At 37.1% G+C, this 24056-nt stretch overlaps 1 protein-coding gene across 1 annotated transcript in view; it reads right to left on the bottom strand.

The window, feature by feature from the left end:
- PDE11A (phosphodiesterase 11A) overlaps window positions 1-24056 on the bottom strand; it is a 423005-nt gene that overhangs the window by 264129 nt on the left and 134820 nt on the right. Inside the window, exon 3 of the mRNA XM_082395677.1 lies at window positions 433-522. Coding sequence (XP_082251803.1) covers window positions 433-522 — 90 coding nt within the window. The remainder of the gene's footprint in view (window positions 1-432; window positions 523-24056) is intronic.

The following is a 24056-nucleotide window of genomic DNA, read 5'->3' as shown; positions in this document are numbered from 1 at the left end:
ATTATTGTCCAGTTACCTTGTGATGCTCTTCCAGGAAAACTTTCAATTCAAAATTTGTGATGTGGGGTGAAATCATTTGTAACATACCTTCCTTCTTAAGGGAACCAAATTGTAAAAAAATCACTAAATTGTGTTATTGTTTCAAAGCTATAAGTAAGCAAGAATATATCTGCTGCCTTGAAGTATAGATGTGAAATTAATTTCCTTTTTAAAAGAAGCTATTTCCTGCAAACAACAACAGAGAATTTATATCCACTTCCATTTGGGTTTATTGCTTAAAGGGGATCTTCAACCATAGACTTGAAGGATTATACAAATAAAAAGGATTCCTGGACTATTCAAAGATCATCTGCTGTTTTTAAAAGACATAATGACTCACAGACACTTGAAAGAGAGCTTTGAGGGTTGTCAGCAATGTTTCTTTCTACTCACCCTGCTTCTTTCATATTCTTTCCTTGAGGCAGCAAATAGCTGAGCATTAGATATGGCAATTCCGCAAAATGGAAGATACATCTGCATAACCTGGGGGCAAAGAGAGTGTTATGAACATTAAAACACAAAAATATGGAACTAAATTCCACATTTCCTTCATATGCCTGATTTCAATACTATCTTTTCAACCACAGAGACTGAGTATGGTGTTGTTGATACTAGTATCTTAACTTCAGAGAGAATATTTTTCAGAGTTAACTAGGGACAGTCAAGCTTTAACTAGGGACAGTCACATCTATGAAGATATAAAGTGAAGCAACAGACTATGATGGCTGTGATACAGGAACTGTGTCTAAATCATCTTTGTATTCCTTCCTTGATCAATGAAAAATGAGTAAATGAAGTCTGATATATTTAGAATTTAAGGCAATGCCCATACTCACACTTGGAGGTAGGCAGGATATAAGCCAATTTCTTTGTACACATGTATCCATAGCAGGGATCTCAGCTTGACGCCAGAACTCTGTCAGCTACAGACTTAAGCATGCCTGTTAGGATGGGCCCAGTAGGAACTTAGGGGCCAGAAGGCCTAGGAGCCTCATGCAGAAGGGTTCAAACTGAACCCACTGCTCTGTTGCTATAACTACCCAGGAAAGGCTGGGTACCCTTTAAGAGAGCACTCCTCCTATGGGAAGAAACAGCTATGTGCGATGGGCCTGATCCTACCAAAGATTTTCTTATTACAGGGGGTCTAGGTCTAGGGATTCTCAGTAATTCCTGGCACTCTCACTCAAATTCATCTCCAGAATCTCTGATTCCAGAGAGAGAGAGAGAATGTCTCAAGTAAAAACCGAAAGAATTCTTTCCGTAAACTCTTCACAACGTAGGACATTGTGAAAAGAGACAATGCTTTGGGACTTTTCTAAAGTAGAGGGAAAAGGGCATGTGGGCATGTTTTTTTTATATGACAGTCAGTTTCTCTCTCTGTCTCTCTCTCACACACTCACCATGATGCCACGTCAAGAGGCAGCAGCAAAACCGAGCAGTTCCTGCCATGCCCAGAAGAGGGCAGTGCAGTGCTCACCGTGGGTGAGGGATGAAAACAGCAGAGGCAGATCCACCCAGGAGCAAGTGTGAGACACCCCTGGAATACCCAGAACAGAATTACCTGGAGTGGGAGGTGCTTTTGTAGAGGGGCTGGAGGTGAACAAAAGATGATTGGCACTTCACAATCCCTATCATTTCTTTACTATTAAAATCTTGCTTTGGCTACCTGGACATACTCAACTCTGACAGAGTGTCCCTAAAAGTAATTCAGAATTTTGTAGAAGTGAATGCTGAGACCCCACTTTTTTACCGAGATATAGTTGATGTAGAATATTATATAAGTTTCAGGTGTACAACATAGTGATTCACAATTTTTAAAGGTTATGTTCCACTCATAGTTATTATAAAATTTTGGCCATATTCCCTGTGTAGTACAATATATCCTTGTAGCTTATTTTATACATAATAGTTTGTTCCTCTTAATCCCCTACCCCTATCTTGTCTCTCTCCTCACTGGTAACCACTAACTTGTCCTCTATATCTGTGAGTCTGCTTCTTTTTTGGTATATTCACTAGTTTGTTTTATTTTTTAGATTCCACATGTAAGTGATAACATACAGTATTTGTCTGTCTCTGTCTGACTTATTTCACTTAGCATAATGCCCTCCAAGTCCATCCATGTTGCTGCAAATGGCAAAATTTCATTCCTTTTTTTTATGCCTCGGTAGTATTCCATTGTGTGTGTGTGTGTGTGTGTGTGTGTGTGTGTGTGTATACACACACACACACACCCCACATCTTCTTTATCCATTCCTCTGTTGACGGACACTTAGGTTACTTCCATATCTTGGCTATTGTAAATAATGCTGCTATGAACATTGGGGTGCATGTATCTTTTTGAATTAGTGTTTTTGCTTTTTTCAGATAGCAATCCAGGAGTGGGATTGCTGGGTCATATGGTAGTTCTATTTTTAGCTTTTTGAAAAACCGTCATACTGTTTTCCACAGTGGCTGCACCAATTTATGTTCCCACCAACGGTGTACAAAGGTTCCCTTTTCTCTACATCTTTGTCGACATTTGTTATTTGTGGTCTTTTTGATGACAGCCATTCTGATAGGTGTGAGGTGATAGCTGAGACCCCACTTTTAAAGGGAGAATTAAGGTATTGAATAGAGGTTAAAAAAAATCAGTGAATTGATTTTTACAGATATTTTCAGGATAAATTCCTTCACTGACTCTGATACAAAATAAACTAATATTTAATGAGGACCTGTTATGTGCCAGACACTCTCACTTCATTTCTTCATTTGAATCTCACATCACCTCCTCATGGAGGAACATCATGACCATTTTAGAGATCAGGAAACCCAGGAAACTTGCTCAAACCTACAAAGGGACTCAAGTCATCTAATTCTACAACTGGTGATCATTCCTTACAACATGTTGCCTTCCAGACCTAGGTGTTATTTCTGTCACCCGCTCTTCCTGCCAGTCCCCCTCATGCCTTAGGAAGTATGTTGATAAGTCGTATAAAGCTGTTGACATAAAGCTGCCAGATATACTGCCAGAATTTCCCTGCCTTTAGCCAGAATGGGACCACTTTCAGCATCACCTACACACACACAGAGCACCTTCCTTGCAGTTTTCTGGGGTTTTTTTTCTACTGGGGAGACAGTGACTATGATGGAGGTGGAAGGGAGAAGATATGGTTAACTTTCCACTTCTTCCTTCCTTCCTCCCTCTCTCCTGCCCTCTCTCCTTTCTTTCCTTCCTCCTTCCCTGTATTTATTTGCCTTCTGGGGCCAAGTATTATATAAGGTCAAGCAAGTAGGAAGAAGAGAATGACTAAAGGAACATGTGAAATATATATAAATATATATATATATATATACATAAAACTGAAGTTTACTATTGATGGAGACGATATATAACTTCGTGACACACTGCAAACTGAGAGGGGGTCTTTACTTACCAAGGGAATGATCTACACTGTGTCATTCACTGGCACAACAATTCAACACTCTGGGGCCACACTCAGCTCCATTATGGATAATTATATGACAATCTATAGAATTTCTAAATAAATGTGCAGGAGAAGTGGTCAAATACATTTTGAAAGAAGGGAGTAAGAAGAAGCTGAAGCATTATGGAAATAGGAGATAATGAAAAATAAAAATATTTTTATATCTTTTTTCCATTCCAGTGCGAAAGATGTCTTTTTTAGAAAAAGATACACTGTTCTATTCTGCTCTTTCTGAAATCCCCCTCCTCCAAGAAAAAATACTAATTTGGCCTTCACCATCTAGTTTCTGAATGCCAAAAGATCTAAAAAGCCTTAATGACTAAAAAGCTAATGAGTCTGTACACCCTTGTGCAGCACTTTTCAGCTTGAAAGCACTTTATGAACATTGGCTAATTAATCTTTATAACATCCCACTCAGAAAGGTAGTTAAACTGAAAATCATTAAACAGTGTGAAAAAGTCACTTTAGCCCTGGAAACTCATGAAAAGTATCACTAATAAGCATAAAATCTGAGCACTGGGACTGTCCATCAATATCCTAAAGAAAGACAGTAGGTACTGAGCACTTTCAAACTTGCAGACAACAGAGAAAGGCTATTCAAGCCCCATGGTCTGGTCTGGTCCAATTATATATCATTAAAGAACACTGGAGGTCTACACTGGAGGTTCACAGTGAGGGGCCTGGGGCCATCCCCTTTATGGACCCCACTCCTGAAAGCAACACAGCTGGAGGGGCCACATCACTGTCAGCCAAATTAATGGGTGAGGGGATTGCCCACCAACACCTTTCTCTGCGCAGATCCTGAGATCTGGGCTCTCAAGTCACTTCTGCCCTCAGGCATTAACTGTAAGGCAAAGCTTCACTGATTCAAGCCACACTGATTTTGGAACTGGGGATGTTTTAATAATTGTAATTCAAAAGCTAAATAAACTCTTCAAGTAGAATGATTTGGAAAATAAGTTATCAAAATAGGAAACAGTCACAGTATTTTCACATAATGAAACACTTTCTACGTCTTTCAGAAATAGAATATTTGAAATAGTAAAAAATTACTTTGAAGTTTTCTAGAAACTCCAGAGGAAATTCCTCCTTCCAGAGGTATAGTTTAGTTCACTGTAATTTTGTTTCTATGCAAATTCAGTAAAGACAATATGTCGGGTTTTTATTTCGAGAATCAGAATTACAAGTGCATCTTGTCAGATCACACCAAAGTATATACTCTTGGCTAAAGCATGCCTTTTTCTCTCAGACCTGTGCCCTCTTTGAAGAAAAGTCTCCAAAAAGTACACAGAGGCATAAAGTACCAACTTTGTTTAAAAAAACATTGGCATGGAGTAGATGATCCAATTACATATTTTTTTGCAACTGTCTACTTTAAGAATTAACACTCATAAAGAGAATGGGGTGGGAGGAGAATTGTATTCACAAAAGATGCAGGCGAGCAAGATGGCAAATGAGGAAGGAAAAGTTCACTGGTCCTCCACTTTCTCTTCGTAGGAGAGGGGGATGTAAGTGCTTCTGCTCCTGACCCTGGGTATCAAAGCTGGGCCCCCAGAAGAATTGGAGTGAGCACCCTTCCAACTATCCTCACCTCTCTCCTTGAAGCTAGTATTGGCTAAAATATCCACAAGAGGACAAGCTTCTCCACGGTAGACAGGTCGAGTCCAATTCCTGGCAAGTAGCCGTACAACATCAAATACTCTCTTGGACTTTTTAGAGGCTCTGGTCTGCGGAGCACCTGAATCATACAGGTACTAATCACATCAACCGATAATCTTATCTCTATGTGACCCCATTCCCCACCCCCGAGACTTTGGAAAAATAACCCTCTCATGTCCACAGGCAGTTCTAAATTCCCACCCTCTTATTCACAGATATCAAAGGGAAAACCCTGAAAGAACCCATTTCAGGAGCTGTGTCCTTTCTAAGATAATTTGGAATGTCATATGATTTCAACAGAAAATAAAAGTACTCATATTTCCACCACTCAGAGGTAACCACCGTTAACATTTTGGAGACCATCATTCAAGTTTTCCTCTCTCTCTCTCTTCACATAAACTCGAATAGGCGTATTATATAATAATAATAATCCTATACGTAATATTTTGCTATCTGCTTTTTTCACTTTTTATAACCAGCTATCACTTATAATGGCCAATTTTTATGGATGCAAAAATATCCCATTGTGTACTCTGGAAAAAGAAAATGCATGGAGAAACAAAGTAGATTAGTGGTTGCCTTGCAATTAAATTTTTGCACATCCCATGATTATTTTCTTAAAATAAAGCCCTAATATTTGAACTTATTTATTTAACACATGTTTACATGGCACTTCCTCTGAATCAGGCAATATTCTGAATGATTTACTAATGTTAATTCATTGACGTGTGTACACTTTTAAATAACTCCTAACAATAAACACATTTTTAGTTTTCGTTTAAAAAAATCCAACAGTATAGAAGTACATACAGTAAAATAACTGCAGATCCCCCTTCGTTTCCTGTCCTGCTACCCACTCCTCTCCCAAGGAACAACCACTATTAGCATTTACAGTGTATTCTTCTGGGTACTTTTTTTATGAACTGCATACATATAATATCTAGTTTTAGGGTGGTGGTAAACACAATAGGAATCAGACTGTGGGTTATGTTCTATGCCTTCTTTTTCACCTGGCAATATATCTTGGAAATCATTGTCAGTTACTTAATTCTTTTAATCTCTGCCTAATACTCTAGGGGGTGGATGTACTTATTAGTAGACGTTCACATTGTTTCCTAATTTTGCCTTATTACAAATAACACTGCCATAAACTTTCTTACAAATATATTTTTGTTCAGCTGGACAATACTTCTGTTGGACAGAGCCCTAGAAGTGAAATTTTAAGGTTGCAGAATATGTGCATTAAAAAAAACTTAAGAGCTACTGCCAAACCAGCCTCCAAAAACGCTCTACCAATTTATATTCCCACTAAGAGTAATGCCCTACTCATGTAACATTGGGTATTATTATCCTTTTAAAATTATGTCTATATGATCGATCAAATCAATACTCATTTTTGTATTAACTTACATTTATTAGATTACTAGTGATATTGAACACTTTTCATAATTTGTTGGTTATCTTTTTTTTTCTTAATGTGCCCTATTTATCTTTTCTTACTGGACATTCATCTATCTTTATTGCTTAGTAAGGACTCTTTATATTCTAAGAATATTAACCATCTATCATTTTTGAAAATCATGACTCTTTCTTGATAATTAGCAATTGCCATCTATGTGATATGGTCCAATGGGTCTACAAACTATGATTGCTTTGTCTAAGATGAATAGATATTATGGCTCAGTAAACTTGGCCTACTCCTTCTCACTGTGTGAAGAAATTTTACAGCAATATCTACCTATGTAACTCTGTCAAGGTTATTTTCGTAAGTAGGTTGACCTACATATCTCAGCCTGCCCAGTTGCTCTGTTCGTTTTTGTAACTCAAAGTTCCTGTAAGAAATCAGTTTAAGCTACATTTTGATCCAGGCATTCTTGAGTCTTAACTATTAACATTGTTATGATCTCTCCACTTACCAAGCATATGTATAAATGCAGGAGACACACTATATAGTAATTTAGTCATGGTATCAACACCCTGATGCTAGAAAAATTCTATTATATCACAATCAATGTATGAACAGAAAAAATCCTCTTAGACTATTTTCTGATGAGAGATACATACATTTTTCTTTACATTTGAAACATAGTCACATGATTTCTTCCTATTAGCAGCACAGTACTTCCTTTAACCATCTTATTTATCTAGCGCCTTGTTTTTTATAACTCATGGTTCTTAAAGTAGTGGACATTTTATATAAATGGAATCACATAATATTTGGCCTTTTGTGTCTGGCTGACTGCTTTCACGTAGTATACTGTTTACAAGGTTCATCCATGTTATAACATGTATCAGTAGTTCATTCCTTTAAAAATTTCTTTTAATTAATAGACTTTATTTTTTAGAGCATTTTAGTTTTACCCAAAAGCCGAGTAGAAAGCACAGAGACTTCCCATATACCTTCTTCCCTCCCACAACATACACAGTTTCCCCAATTATTAACATCTTACGTTAGTGTGGCACATTTGTTAAAATTAGTGAGCCAATATTGATACATTATTATGAACTAAAGTTCACAGTCTACATTAGGGTTCAATCTTTGAGTTGCATATTCTATGTGTTTTGACACATGTATAATGACATGTACCCACCATTAGAATGTCATGCAGAATAGTTTCATTGACCTAAAAATTCCTTGTGCTCTATTCTTTCCTCCCTCCCTCTCCCCAAGCCCCTGGTAACCAGTGATCTTTTTACTGACCCCACAGTTCTGCTGTTTCCAGAATGTCATATGGTTGGAATCATATAGTATGTAGCCTTTTCATATTGGCTTCTTTCACTTAGCAATATCCATTTAAGGTGTCTTCATGTTTTTTCATGGTTGGATAGCTCATTTTTTTAAATCACTGAATAATAGTCCATTATATGGATGTACTACAGTTGGTTTATCCATTCACCTATTAAAGGACATCTTGGCTGCTTCCAAGTTTTGGCAATTTTGAATAAAGCCGGCTGTAAACCATTCAGGTGTGTTGTGGTATCTCCTTGTTGTTTTAATTTGCAGTTCCCTCATGACATGTGATGTTAAGCATCCTTTCATATGTTTATTTGCTACCTGTATATCTTCCTTGATGAGGTATCTGTTCAGATCTTTTGCCCATTTTTTAATTGAGTTGCTTGCTTATTGTTGTGTTTTAATTCTTTATATATTTTGGATACCAGTCCTTTATAAGCTATGTGTTTTGCAAAGATTTTCTCCCAGTCTGTAGCTTATCTGTTCATCACATGTTATTTCTGTATAAAGCTTAACCAGACTTTTTGTTTGTTTCTATTCTGATTCCAGAGAACTTTAGGCTTAATACAAAGTTGTAACGTATTTCCTCATCTACTCTCGACCTTATCTCAATATCAGTCCACACAGGACGATATCTTTTTTCCTAGGCCCAAGGAAAAAGGCATGTTTTGTCTGTGGAGGCAAGTCATTTGCTGGAGTTTTTCATTCTGTCCTTTCTGAGAGACCTTAGGCCCTTCCTCTCTATCATCATCATTTCTGTCTCCTGTGTCCAACTCTTCTCCTCTCCCTTCAAAGGGGAATGTGTTCCCCTTCACCTGGTATTGCTGTTTCCATCTTCACTGTGTGACCTACATCTGCTTGTCTTCAGGTCCTCACATCCTACCTTCTAGCTTACAATCTTCAGTATACAGGAAGATTGTCTATAACTTTCCAATCACCAGATCATAAGATCCATCAACTATTCTAAGTTCTCTCTGAAGCCTTTAACACTTGATCACCAGCTAGATATTAAAACCTTGGTTTCCATGTACTATACACTCCTATTTCTCTTTCTGTGTTTCTGATTCCCCCATTTAAGTTATAATTCCAGATTCAGTCTTTGGCCTTCTAATCTTCTTTTTTACAATTTCCCTCTAAGGATTGATTTATTCATACAATATAAGAATCCTACAAAATAAGGTGGGTTGGCCATGCAAGGATTAACCTTTGACCAAGAGTTAGCTAGAAAAGACAACAAACTTGGTACAGCCAGATATTTAAGGTAGCTGAGAAACTTCCTCCTGCTTACTTGCTTCTCCTACCTCACTCTTGCACTTTGGTCCATGGCTAATTCCTTTTGCCTCTGACTTCATTCTCCTATTTTCCTACCCCATTTCCTCTCAGCCCCTCTCTGCTATTTCTCAGATTTAGGTTTTAGAGTTTCTGATCCTGATCCAACAACTTGAGTTCTGAAAACATTTGCTTCCTCTATCTTATAGTCTAATTTTAGCATTCCTGGTCCTAAATTGAACTCAACTCTGAATTCAACCATATTAAATAAATAGGTGCCAAAGTCTTTTTCTCTTACCTGTGTCTCAGTGGTAACCTGTGGGATGATTCTAAAGTTGGCGCTCTGGTGCTGACCTTTTCTCTGTGCTGTAGCTCCACATCACCAGTTGCCTAAAGGACATTTCAACTTGGAAGTCTGTTTACTGCCTTAAACTCAGCATTCCAAAACCAAGCTTGTCATTTCAATCCCCCTCTCTTCCTGAAGAAAGAGCTTCCTTCTCCAAAATGCCCTATGTGCCAAAAGAACCATTAATGATTGAATCACCCACTTCCAAACCTTGAAGACCTCTTGGATTGTTGTCCATAAATAGGCATAAGCACATCATAGCAATTCAGCAGTTTTTGAAGCCTCCATCTCCATACCATTGAGCTTCTCTGGCTCAGCACTACCATCCCTCACCATCTCTGAATTATTTTAACTGTAGCCAAGACGCTCTCATCCTTACAATGTGTCAAGAACTCATTAACCTCAGGTTTCCCATCCAGAAAAGTCATGAGTTTAAACACACTGACTGTTCATCCCAATGTTTCCTGTTGTCATAAGTAAAGAAGATAAGAAACTATATAAAGGCCTTACACATATAAAAAACTAGGTTTTTTTAAAACTACTTTTGTATGAGCATTTTTGTACCACACACAGTAATTTTTAAAAATCTCATTAGAAGCTCTTCAGAAAGTATCTCCAATATTTAAGACTATGGCTAAGTATTTTATAGATGCTTATGGAAGATATGTAATAATCTCAGGAAAAATAGTGAGGAAATATAAAATTGCTATTCAGAGAAACACATGAGACCCAGAGGGGATTCTTCTACTTATCTATTTTGTTTTCATTTTCCAAAAATAATTTGTCATCAAAATGCAACACCAATGACATGGATAATAAACCACACTATTTTTTAATTTCCAGCAATAATCTCCAGTGGAGAAGAAACAGAGAAGGCTATGAAACATATGCTTAGAGCATTAATATTTAATTAATGTAATAGGACCCTGAAATGAATATTATAAATGTAAAAGACTTGTAAGTTGTGTCTATGCAACTAAAATACAGAAATGATACGGAGTAAATTCAGGACATTCTTAATGGACAACCTTGAACACAGAGAGAGCTTAAAGCTTGGCCTAACAACAAAGAGAAATTTGGAAGGGCTAATCGTTTATTACCAGAGTGGCATATCAATCCAAAGAGGTGAGGGAGAAGCATTCCATGTGGTTCATCAGTAGTTCAGCCAAGGTCTCTCATTCTGTATCTTAGAACAGTCTAGCTGACAAGCTAGGAAGCAATCTTCAAAACCATAATGCGTTACTGCCCCCATCCTCACTTCCCACTTTCACCCACGTTCAGTCAGTCGGCAATAGTGTCTCATCGCTTCCTTTAGGTGCTATTTCTCTTCATAATTCAACTATTTATTTTCAGGGGTAGATTCCATATGAGTAAGCCAAAGAACAAAAATTCAAACCCAAAGAAACAGATGGAAGGAAGGAATTAATAAAAATAAAATCTGAAAATAATCAATGGGAAAACAACCAGCAAAACTGATAAATTATTCTAGAAAAGGTCCTTGTAGAGAAAATCAATAAAACATATATAAATCACTAGCTAGTTTAACCAGGGGAAAAAGGGACTTCCCTGGTGGGCCAGTGGTTAAGACTCTGCACTCCCAATGCAGGGGCATGGGTTCGATCCCTGGTGGGGGAACTAAGATCCCTCATGCTGCATGGTGTGGCCAAAAAACAAAAAGAATAAGGGGGAAAACCCCACAAATATACTAAAACAGAAATGATAAAGAAAATATAATCACAGCCGAAGAAAAAAATAAAAGAACTATAATAGACTCTCCATACAACCCTAAGCATATATATTTGAAAAGTTATATATTGGCAAGTTCTGAATTTTAAGGAAAATATAAATTAACAAAATTGAATCAAACAAAATGAGAAAATGAGTAAAGCAGTCACCACAGAAATAAATAATAGAGAAAGTTGTAATGGAACCATTCTCAGAAAAGGTGTCAGGTGTAGATGGCTTCATAGGCAAATTCTTTCAAACCTTAAAAAACAAGGTACTTCATATGCTATTCAAACTATTCCAGAATCCGGAGAAATACAGAAAACCCTCAAATATTTTTTGAAGACACAATAATTCTGACAGCATATCCTAATAAAAATAGCACAGATCGGGCTTCCCTGGTGGCGCAGTGGTTGAGAATCTGCCTGCCAATGCAGGGGACACGGGTTCGAACTCAGGTCTGGGAAGATCCCACATGCTGCAGAGCAACTAGGCCCGTGAGCCACAATTACTGAGCCTGCGCGTCTGGAGCCTGTGCTCCGCAACAAGAGAGGCCGCAACAGTGAGAGGCCCGCACACCGCGATGAAGAGTGGCCCCCGCTTGCCACAACTAGAGAAAGCCCTCGCACAGAAACGAAGACCCAACACAGCCATAAAAATAAAATAAAAATAAAATAAAATTAAAAAAAAAAAGAAAAAACCGTTGCTTCCACTATAAAAAAAAAAAAAAAAAAAAAGCACAGATCATTTTAGAGGATTGGTTCAAGATGGTGGAGTAGAAGGACATGCTCTCACTCCCTCTTTACAAAACACCGGAATCACAACTAACTGCTGAACAATCATTGAAAGGAAGACAATGGAACTCTCCAAAAAAGATACCCCACAGGCAAAGACAAAGGAGAAGCTGCAATGAGATGGTAGGAGGGGCGCTATCACAATAAAATCAAATCCTATAACTGCTGGGTGGGTGACTCACAAACTGGAGAACATTTATACCACAGAAGTCCACCCACTGGAGTGAAGGTTCTGAGCCACACGTCAGGCTTCCCAACCTGGGGGTTTGGCAATGGGAGGAGGAATTCCTAGAGAATCAGACTATGAAGGCTAGCGGGATTTGATTGCAGGACTTTGACAGGACTGGGGGAAACAGAGACTCCACTCTTGGAGGGCACCCACAAAGCAGTGTGCGCATCGGAACCCAGGGGAAGGAGCAGTGACCGCAGGGGAGACTGAACCAGACCTACCTGCTAGTGTTGGAGGGTCTCCTGCAGAGGCGGGAGGCAGCTGTGGCTCACCGCGGGGACAAGGACACTGGCAGCAGAAGTTCTGGGAAGTACTTGGCGTGAGCCCTCCCAGAGTCTGCCATTAGCCCCACCAAAGAGCCCAGGTAGGCTCCAGTGTTGCATTGCCTCAGGCCAAACAACCAACAGGGAAGGAACCCAGCCCCACCCATCAACAGTCAAGCGGATTAAAGTTTTACTGAGCTCTGCCCACCAGAGCAACAGTCAGCTCTACCCACCACCAGTCCCTTCCATCAGGAAGCTTGCACAAGCCTCTTAGATAGCTTCATCCACCAGGGGGCAGACAGCAGAAGCAAGAAGAACTACAATCCTGCAGCCTGTGGAACAAAAACCACATTCACAGAAAGACAGACAAGATGAAAAGGCAGAGGGCTATGTACCAGATGAAGGAACAAGACAAAACCTCAGAAAAACAACTAAATCAAGTGGAGATAGGCAACCTTCCAGAAAAAGAATTCAGAATAATGATAGTGAAGATGATCCAGGACCTCGGAATAAGAATGGAGGCAAAGATCGAGAAGATGCAAGAAATGTTTAACAAAGACCTAGAAGAATTAAAGAACAAACAAACAGAGATGACCAATACAATAACTGAAATGAAAACTACACTAGAAGGAATCAATAGCAGAATAACTGAGGCAGAAGAACGGATAAGTGACCTGGAAGACAGAATGCTAGAATTCCCTGCTGAGGAATAGAATAAAGAAAAAAGAATGAAAAGAAATGAAGATAGCCTAAGAGACCTCTGGGACAACATTAAACGCAACAACATTCGCATTATAGGGATCCCAGAAGGAGAAGAGAGAGAGAAAGGACCAGAGAAAATATTTGAAGAGATTATAGTCGAAAACTTCCCTAACATGGGAAAGGAAATAGCCACCCAGTCCAGGAAGCACAGAGAGTCCCATACAGGATAAACCCAAGGAGAAACACGCCAAGACACACACTAATCAAATTGGCAAAAATTAAAGACAAAGAAAAATTATTGAAAGCAGCAAGGGAAAAACAACAAATAACATACAAGGGAACTCCCATAAGGTTAACAGCTGATTTCTCAGCACAAACTCTACAAGCCAGAAGGGAGTGGCATGATATACTTAAAGTGATGAAAGGGAAGAACCTACAACCAAGATTACTCTAGCCGGCAAGGATCTCATTCAGATTCATTGGAGAAATCAAAAACTTTACAGACAAGCAAAAGCTAAGAGAATTCAGCACCACCAAACCAGCTCTACAACAAATGCTAAAGGAACTTCTCTAAGTGGGAAACACAAGAGAAGAAAAGGACCTACAAACATCAACCCAAAACAATTAAGAAAATGGTCATAGGAACATACATATCAATAATTACGTTAAACATGAACGGATTAAATGCTCCAACCAAAAGACACAGGCTTGCTGAATAGATACAAAAACAAGACCCATATAGATGTTGTCTACAAGAGACCCACTTCAGACCTAACGACACATACAGACTGAAAGTGAGGGGATGGAAAAAGATATTCCGTGCAAATGGAAATCAAAAGAAAGCTGAGTAGCAATACTCATATCAGATAAAACAGACTTTAAAATAAAGAATGTTACAAGAGACAAGGAAGGACATTACGTAATGATCAAGGGATCAATCCAAGAAGAAGATATAACAATTATAAATGTATATGCACCCAACATAGGAGCACCTCAATACAAAGGCAACTGCTAACACCTCTAAAAGGGGATATCGACAGTAACACAATAATAGTGGGGGACTTTAACACCTCACTTACACCAATGGACAGATCATCCAAATAGAAAATTAATAAGGAAACACAAGCTTTAAATGATACAATAGACCTGATAGATTTAATTGATATTTATAGGACATTCCATCCAAAAACAGCAGATTACACTTTCTTTTCAAGTGCACAAGGAACATTCTCCACGATAGATCACATCTTGGGTCACAAATCAAGCCTCAGTAAATTTAAGAAAATTGAAATCACATCAAGCATCTTTTCTAACCACAATGCTTTGAGATTAGAAATGAATTACAGGGGAAAAAACGTAAAAAACACAAACACATGGAGCCTAAACAATACGTTATTAAATAACCAAGAGATCACTGAAGAAATCAAAGGGAAAATCAAAAAATACCTAGAGACAAATGACAATTAAAACACGACAATCCAAAACCTATGGGATGCAGCAAAAGCAGTTCTAAGAGGGAAGTGTATAGCTATACAAGCCTATCTCAAGAGAGAAGAAAAATCTCAAACAATCTAACGTTACACCTAAAGGAACCAGAGAAAGAAGAACAAACAAAACACAAAGTTAGCAGAAGGAAAGAGATCATAAATATCAGAGTGGAAATAAATGAAATAGAAACAAAGAAAACAATAGCAAAGATCAATAAAACTAAAAGCTGGTTCTTTGAGAAGATAAACAAAATTGATAAACCATTAGCCAGACTCATCAAGAAAAAGAGGGAGAGGACTCAAATCAGTAAAATTCGAAATGAAAAAGGAGAAGTTACAACAGACACCACGGAAATACAAAGCATCCTAAGAGACTACTACAAGCAACTCTATGCCAATAAAATGGACAACCTGGAAGAAATGGACAAATTCTTAGAAAGGGATAACTTTCCAAGACTGAACCAGGAAGAAGTAGAAAATATGAACAGACCAATCACAAGTAATGAAATTGAAACTGTGATTAAAAATCTTCCAACAAACAAAAGTCCAGGACCAGATGGCTTCACAGGTGAATTCTATCAAACATTTAGAGAAGAGCTAACACCCATCCTTTTCAAACTCTTACAAAAAACTGTGGAGGAAGGAACACCCCCAAACTCATTGTATGAGGCCACCATCACCCTGATACCAAAACCAGACAAAGATACTACAAAAAAAGAAAATTACAGACCAATATCACTGATGAATATAGATGCAAAAATCCTCAACAAAATACTAGCAAACAGAATCCAACAACACATTAAAAGGATCATACACCATGATCAAGTGGAATTTATCCCAGGGATGCAAGGATTCTTCAATATACGCAAATCAATCAATGTGATACACCATATTAACAAATTGAAGGATAAAAACCATATGATCATCTCAATAGATGCAGAAAAAGCTTTTGACAAAATTCAACACCCATTTATGATAAAAACTCTCCAGAAAGTGGGCAGAGGGAACCTACCTCAACATAGTAAAGGCCATATATGACAAACCCACAGCCATCATCATTCTCAATAGTGAAAAGCTGAAAGCATTTCCTCTAAGATCAGGAACAAGACAAGGATGTCCACTCTCACCACTATTATTCAACATAGTTTTGGAAGTCCTAGCCAAAGCAATCAGAGAAGAAAAAGAAATAAAAGGAATACGAATTGGAAAAGAAGAAGTAAAACTGTCACTGTTTCCAGATGACATGATGCTATACATAGAGAATCCTAAAGATGCCACCAGAAAACTACTAGAGCTAATCAATGAATCTGGTAAAGTTGCAGGATACAAAATTAATGCACAGAAATCTCTTGCATTTCTATACACTGATGATGAACAATCTGAAAGAGAAATTAAGGAAACACTCCCATTTACCACTGCAACAAAAAGAATAAAATACCTAGGAATAAACCTACCTAGGGAGACAAAAGGCCTGTATGCAGAAAACTATAAGACACTGATGAAAGAAATTAAAGATGATAAAAACAGATGGAGAGATACACCATGTTCTTGGCTTGGAAGAATCAATATTGTGAAAATGACTCTACTACCCAAAGCAATCTACAGATTCAATGCAATCCCTATCAAATTACCAATGACATTTTTTACAGAACTAGAACAAAAAATCTTAAAATTTGTATGGAGACACAAAGACCCCAAATAGCCAAAGCAGTCTTGAGGGAAAAAGCAGAGCTGGAGGAATCAGACTTCCTGACTTCAGACTATACTACAAAGCTACAGTAATCAAGACAATATGGTACTGGCACAAAAACAGAAATATAGATCAATGGAACAGGATAGAAAGCCCAGAGATAAACCCACGCACCTATGGTCAACTAATCTATGACAAAGGAGGCAAGGATATACAATGGAGAAAAGACAGTCTCTTCAATAAATGGTGCTGGGAAAACTGGACAGCTACATGTAAAGGAATGAAATTAGAACAAAAATAAACTCAAAATGGATTTGAGACCTAAATGTAAGACCAGGCACTATAAAACTGTTAGAGGAATACATAGGAAGAACACTCTTTGACATAAATCACAGCAAGATCTTTTTTGATCCACCTCCTAGAGTAATGGAAATAAAAACAAAAATAAACAAATGGGACCTAATGAAACTTCAAAGCTTTTGCACAGCATAGGAAACCATAAACAAAACGAAAAGACAACCCTCAGAATGGGAGAAAATATTTGCAAACAAATCAATGGACAAAGGATTAATCTCCAAAATATATAAACAGCTCATGCAGCTCAATGTTAAAAAAACAAACAACCCAATCCAAAAATGGGCAGAAGACCTAAATAGACATTTCTCCAAAGAAGACATGCAGATGGTCAATAAGCACATGAAAAGCTGCTCAACATCACTAATTATTAGAGAAATGCAAGTCAAAACTACAATGAGGTATCACCTCACACCAGTTAGAATGGGCATCCTCAGAAAATCTACAAACAACAAATGCTGGAGAGGGTGTGGAGAAAAGGGAACCCTCTTGCACTGTTGGTGGGAATGTAAATTGATACAGCCACTATGGAGAACAGTATGGAGGTTCCTTAAAGCACTAAAAATAGAATTATCATATGACCCAGCAATCCCACTACTGGGCATATACCCAGAGAAAACCATAATTCAAAAAGACACATGCACCCCAGGGATCATTGCAGCACTATTTACAATAGCCAGGTATGGAAGCACCTAAATGCCCATTGACAGACGAATGGATAAAGAAGCTGTGGTACATATATACAATGGACTATTACTCAGCCATAACAAGGAACGAAATTGGGTCATTTGTAGAGACGTGGATGGATCTAGAGACTGTCATACAGAGTGAAGTAAGTCAGAAAGAGAAAAACAAATATCGTATATTAACGCATATATGTGGAACCTAGAAAAATGGTACAGATGAACCGGGTTGCAGGGCAGAAATTGAGACACAGAAGTAGAGAAAAAACGTATGGACATCAAGGGGGGAAAGTGGCGGGGGTGGGGGTGGGGGTGCGATGAATTGGGAGATTGGGATTGACATGTATACACTGATGTGTATAAAATGGATGAATAAGAAAAAAAAATTTTTTTAAATAGCACAAAGATTAAACTTAGAAAATAAGTCCCTTATGAAAACAAATAGGAAATATCCTAACATATTAGAAGATTAAATATATATATTCATATATTAAATACATGTATTCACTGTACTACACCATTTTACATAAGGGGCTCTAGCATCCATGGATTTTGGTATCCATAGGGGCTCCTGGAACCAATCAACTACGGATACTGATGGGTGACTGTATATATATTTGTATATTAAGAAATTGAATTTACCCAAATATTAATAAATGATGGACATGACCAAGAATCCCTATTCACTGAACTTATGGTTCAATACAGCAAAATCGATTATTGTAAACTATATTAACTTCTAAAGAAAGAAATAGAATCACTTTAATATTCTAAAAAGTCATTTGGTAAAATCCACTGGCTATGAAATTTTTAATATGCTAGAAAGGATATTAAAGAAGATTTTTAAAATGGAGAAACATGCCATATTTCTAAATGAAAAAGCTCTGTATTAAAAAGAGATCAATTTTCCCTGCAAATTAACTATAAATTTTATTCTATTGAAAATTGGAATGATACTTTTGGAATTTGAAAAAGAAAAGTAATTTTAAAATTCAAATGGAATGAAAAATGTACAACAATAACCAACATTAAAAGAAATAAGAGAAGTAAGATGTAAGGCTATGATGATCAAAATAGAGAAATATTAAGGACATAATAATCACACAACACAATGGAACAGAAGTCCAGAAACAGTACATACAACAAGTTCATATGTGACAAAGGTGGCATTTCAAATCAGTTAGAAAAGGATGGATTTAGTCAACATATGATGTTAGGACAAAGCGTCCACAATTTGGGGGAAAAAAACCCGTAAAAATTAGAAAATCTTTTTAAAAAAATCCCAGAGAGATTAAAGATAGGATAAAAAATAAAATTATAAAAATCATAGGAGAAATGTTGTAAATATTTATGTAGTCTTTAATTGTGAAAGTCCTTTCCAGCCGTAACACAAAATGTGGAAATTGTATGAGAGACTTTGGATACATTTGCAAATGAAAACATTTATATCTCAAATATAAAATAATACTAAAAGGCAAAATAAACTGAGAAAAATGATTTGCAATGTTTATGATAATTGTGAATACACTAAATAGGAAAAGAATTCTCTCAAATCAATCAGAAAAAAAAAATCTCATAAAAATGATCAAAAGATATAAACAGGCAATTCACACAAAAAAGAAACAACAGCTAAAAAATATATGAAAAAATGTTCAGTATACTAATTATCAAAGAAATACAAATTAAATTAACAAGTTATCACATTTCTCCTATTATATTGACAAATATTATAATTAAAACTAATTTCCAGAGCTAATAATAATGTGGGAAATAGGCATCTCTTGAGGGAGAGGAATTGGTGTAGCATTTCTGAAGACCAGTTTTGTGAAATGTATCAAATGCCTTTAAAAAGAACAGGCTCTTCATCCTTACAATTCCATTCTTAGAAATTTATCTCCAGAAAATAATCTGACAAGATCATTCAAATGTGCTCATGTCTTACCAGGGGCAAGTTCACATTTTGTAAGTCCTGAAACTTATACATTTGGAAAGAGAGCTCCTTCAAAAAAAAAAATTACAAAATTGTGAAAACAAAATTAGTGATAAAAATGAATATTTATTTAGAATAAGGTAAGAAATCACAATATATTACAAATTTTTAAAAGTTGACAAATACCACAGGCATTACAACAGCTGAAAAAAGCATGGTATTTATATTAATTTTCCTAAATTTTTGACAGTGTGCTTTTTGATTGCCTCGCCATGTGATAATTGTTTAATATTGTTTTCTACAAACATACAGTAGAATAATTCAGTCTTCTCTAGCATGGTCACTCAAATCTTGTTTTATATTATTGATTGGATGCATAATACATATTAACTTCACCCAGAGACATATTTCCTATTTGCAGTACTAGTACAGGTTTGTGTCCTACAGTTGCAGGAATTCTGATAAATTATATTTTCAACAATTCCCACCTAACAGTAATAAAGAAAAGAAAGCATGGTTTGTTTATCACTGTATATGTTGCATTATTGAGTATGCTCCTCACAGGAGAGAACATGTGCTTTGACTAGGCATCTATGAAGATCAAACTTTACACATCTAATGAGTGGAAGAATTTTCCATAGACCAGCTTCTGGCTTCATACATTTCAAACCTTGTTTCTCCTCCACTGTGTATACTTACAGGGCCACATGCTGTAGAACATACTCATATCACAGTGTGACCTCTGGCCTTGAATATTTGTGTCAAGATGTTGAGTGAGCTTGGAAGAGTGGGTGAAAGAGTATTCAGGGAAGCTATTCTTACAACATAGCAACAATTTTACGCAAAAGAGACTGAATACCATATAAATATATGTTACTAGACTCAGACTAAATATATTCCCAACTTGAATTCTTCCTTAACTGGTCCCAAAAATGTCTGTGGCCCCTCCAACAACACTTGACAAATGGGGAAGCAAGACAGACAGGAAGTCGCAATGGAAAAAGAAAGTTGTCTCAAGAGAATCCATTAAAATATCTTACATTTGCTAACCTTACAAAACTTTGCTTCTTCTCATCATTACTTGCTGGAGTACCTCAAGGCTTGATCCTGAGACTTCTTATCTCAGTCACTTCTTTTCTTAGGAAATCTGATCCACAACAGTGGGTTAAAATAGTCTACATGCCTTTGACCTCTAAATTTGTATTTCTTACCTAGAGTTTTCCTTTGAGACCTGGATCTATCTGCTTCCTCAATATTTTCATTTACATGTCTTATATGTCTCAAAAGGACCTCAAATACCTTATCCATGATAGAACTCACAATTAACCACCCTCAACAATTTATTTCTCTTCCAAGAGGAATGTGGTATCTTAGTGAAGATACCACCTTTCAAACAAGGGTTGAATCCAAAAGCCTAGGAGCCATGCTCTATACCCAACACATCACCAAGTCCTTTTGATTTTACCTGTTACTTATCTCTCAACATTGTCTGCTTCTCTTCAATCATTTCTTCCCACTCCCTCACCTCCACTGCAATCCAAGCTACCCTCAGTGTTCTTCCATGGCTTCCTACTGCCTAAAGGACCTGTATTCAAAGCCCTTCACAATCGAGCCCCAGCATATTTTTCTAGACTCGTCTTCCAGCACTCTTCTCCCTCCATATTCCATCTACGCTAGCTACAGTAGGTTATTCACTCCTATGCATAATAAAGTTTTATGTCTCTTTCTTCATTATTCCCTCATTCCAGAATATTCTTGCCCACTTTGTCCATCTGTTCAACTCTACTTATTTTACAAGGCCCAGCTCAAATATCATCTCGATGAATTTTTCCTGAACCTTTCCTTTTGCCCTACCATTTTCTCTCTGCCACTCTTTCCACTCTACCAAACAAGTAACTGGTACTGCATCATACTTTTATAGCTCTTTGTACATACCACTAATACAGCACTTTTATATTATGGTACATTTTTATCAATATCTATATCCCTGGATAGATTGTGAATTGCTTGAGGGCAGAGACAATGGCTTACTCATCTTTGTGTCCTTCAGCCGTTTGGCACAGGGCCTAGGCACAAGGTAGGACCTCAATAAATGTTTCCACAGCATAGCTTTTAGACTCTTTCTGTTACAAGTGAAAAAGATCCCAACGGGATGTGGTACAAGCAGAAAAAAGAAATTTATCTGTCCACATAATAAAAAGTACTGGAGTAGGTACTGGATCAGAGCTCGAATGAGGTCATAAAATGCTGTCCTTACTTACCTCTTAGCTCCCCTTAGTGTGGGTTTTATTTTCAAGCACCATAGTAGCTCTAGATATCATTCAAGGTAAAATTTCAGCAATGTTGGAAGAGCTTCTTTTCCCTGACTATTTGCACAAGAATGCTGGGCCTGGCCTTCACTGGCCCAAATTGGGTTACATGATCATTGCTGAACCAATCCGTGAAGCCAAAGAAAAGCAATCCTCTGTTAGGCCAGAACGGAGCCATATGTCCATCACTGAGCTTGGGGTGGAAACAAGGACTTCGAATGGAGGATGGGTTAGCTCTCTAGAGGAAAATCAAGGCCCAACTACCAAGATGCTGAGTGCTCAAAATAATAAGTGTACACAGGTATTTTACAATTAATGGGGAAAATTATCAGTAACTTTCCTGTCAGACAGTATTCTCAGTGTTACCTCTCTGATTTGAAATTTCATAAATGTGAAATCTATTCCTGAAAATATTCTTGGGTTCTTAAGAGCATTAGGTTCATGTTTGTGAACCTCCAGCATACTACCTAGCACACAGTGGCTGCTCAAGGAATATATTTCTAATTAAATAAGAGAATGATTTAATAAATAACACAGTCTATAAAATAATATCTAAAATAAGGTAGAAAATTTCATATATAAATACATAAATTAACCACAACAAGAAACACAGAGATCTACTCTACCTTAAAGTGCAATTCATTATTTAACAAGTGACCAAGTAGGACACAACTTGTGTTGGCTTAAAGGAAAAACTATACATTTCCCCATCTCCTTTCTCTTCTTTTCCTTTAAAAGAAAAGTTCATACTATGGGTCATTGCTTTAAATTCTTGTCTTCACTTACTAAAATCAACTGTAATATGATCACGTATGAACGCAAATTGTATTTTAGACTTACGTCTATAAATTACAGCATCTATGACCATGATCGAATCAGTCTGCCTCAAGCTGACATTGCAGAAATGCTGATGATCAAGCAGAGTTCTGCCTGAGCTAAAAGCAATAATGCTGTTTGTTTTGGTCTTAAGAAGAAGAAATTTTTCTTACTAATATCTCTGACAGACCTACTCTACCAAGTAAGATTGATTTCATGATTGCTCCAACACTTATCCATTGACCATGAGTGTTAGACAAGGCTGTCAGCTCAAGGAATTTATAAGATCCAACGTCAAATCCATGGATAGAGAGTGAACTCCTCAATGCCAAGAGTCAATATTTTATTCAGTTCCCTGTACCTCTGAAATAGGGCACAATATTTGACACAAAATTTTCTCAAGAAATAATTCTTAATTGATACAAGCACACATACACACGTATATGTCTTTATGGTATAATATGTTTCTTCATGTTCTACTTACTGCTAAGCTTTCCTTTACCAAGAGAGCATGTAGTACCAGTCTTCTCATGCAAACATGCCAACCAGGAGGCTTAGGGGGCAGAGGTGGGTTGGACTAGACAAAGAACCAACTTTCAGATTTTACTCACTTTTCTTGCTTTGAAAAAGAATAGGGGAGCAGCAAAAATTCTTTCTGTATCTATATTAATTTACAAAGTTAATGGAGATAATAGACACCAAAACAAACAAACAAACAACTATCACTGGAAGCATCATTTGTGCAAATTATTTGTTAGTCTCAGCACGAATTTTATCTTGCCTACATATCGTATGCAGCCATTCTTAATAAACGGCTTCAAGCTAACTTCAGAAAATGTCTTTCTCATTTTCTAGGGGGAAAAATAATGCTTGATTTATCACCTATACTTCTACTAAATATTTTTAAAAGTTAAAAAGGAACTCAAACTTTCTTTCCTTCTTGATTTCATGATAGTTACTGGAAAAATCTGTAGGAAAATATTACCTTCACGTTTCCTTGTTAGAAACCCTCTTACTGTCTAAGAAGTAAATTGTAGGTCTAAGAGAATCAATATAAGACTGCGCTAAGAGAAACATTTTGATTCAATGATTTATAGCCCAATAGCTCCTCAATGTTTGCATTATACTGATAATTTAATGGACACAACCCCAATAAGCAAGTAAGAAATTAAGGCACTGAAAGTGAACAACTCTAGGCAGTAAATAAGGAACCCACAAAATAGGAGACAGAGCAAGTTCCAGCCTTTGAGATTTGAGAGGTTTGAAGAACAGTACTGGCTCTCAGAAATGTTCCAAAGGGGAGTTGATAATTTCACAGTATTTCATAACTAGTTATTGATTTTTATTTAAGTCTGTAATGTGGTAGGAACAATAGCTTGTTCATTATTTACCTGTTTTTCTTTTCCAGAGTTTTTTACCTCCACTCAGGCTACGTGTAATCATACATTTTGGGCCCTATGTACTTAGAAACCCCACCCACTATGAGGACAGGAAGATAATTTTTTCATTCTAAGTCTTCAAGTCCTGATCAGCTTTGACCCGCTCCATCAGAAAAATCTCCTC

This window comes from Balaenoptera borealis, assembly GCF_965194805.1.
Source record: "Balaenoptera borealis genome assembly, chromosome: 6".
Lineage (NCBI taxonomy): Eukaryota > Metazoa > Chordata > Mammalia > Artiodactyla > Balaenopteridae > Balaenoptera > Balaenoptera borealis.
Note: the sequence above shows the minus strand (reverse complement) of the source record. Positions and strands in the feature narration are given on the sequence as shown.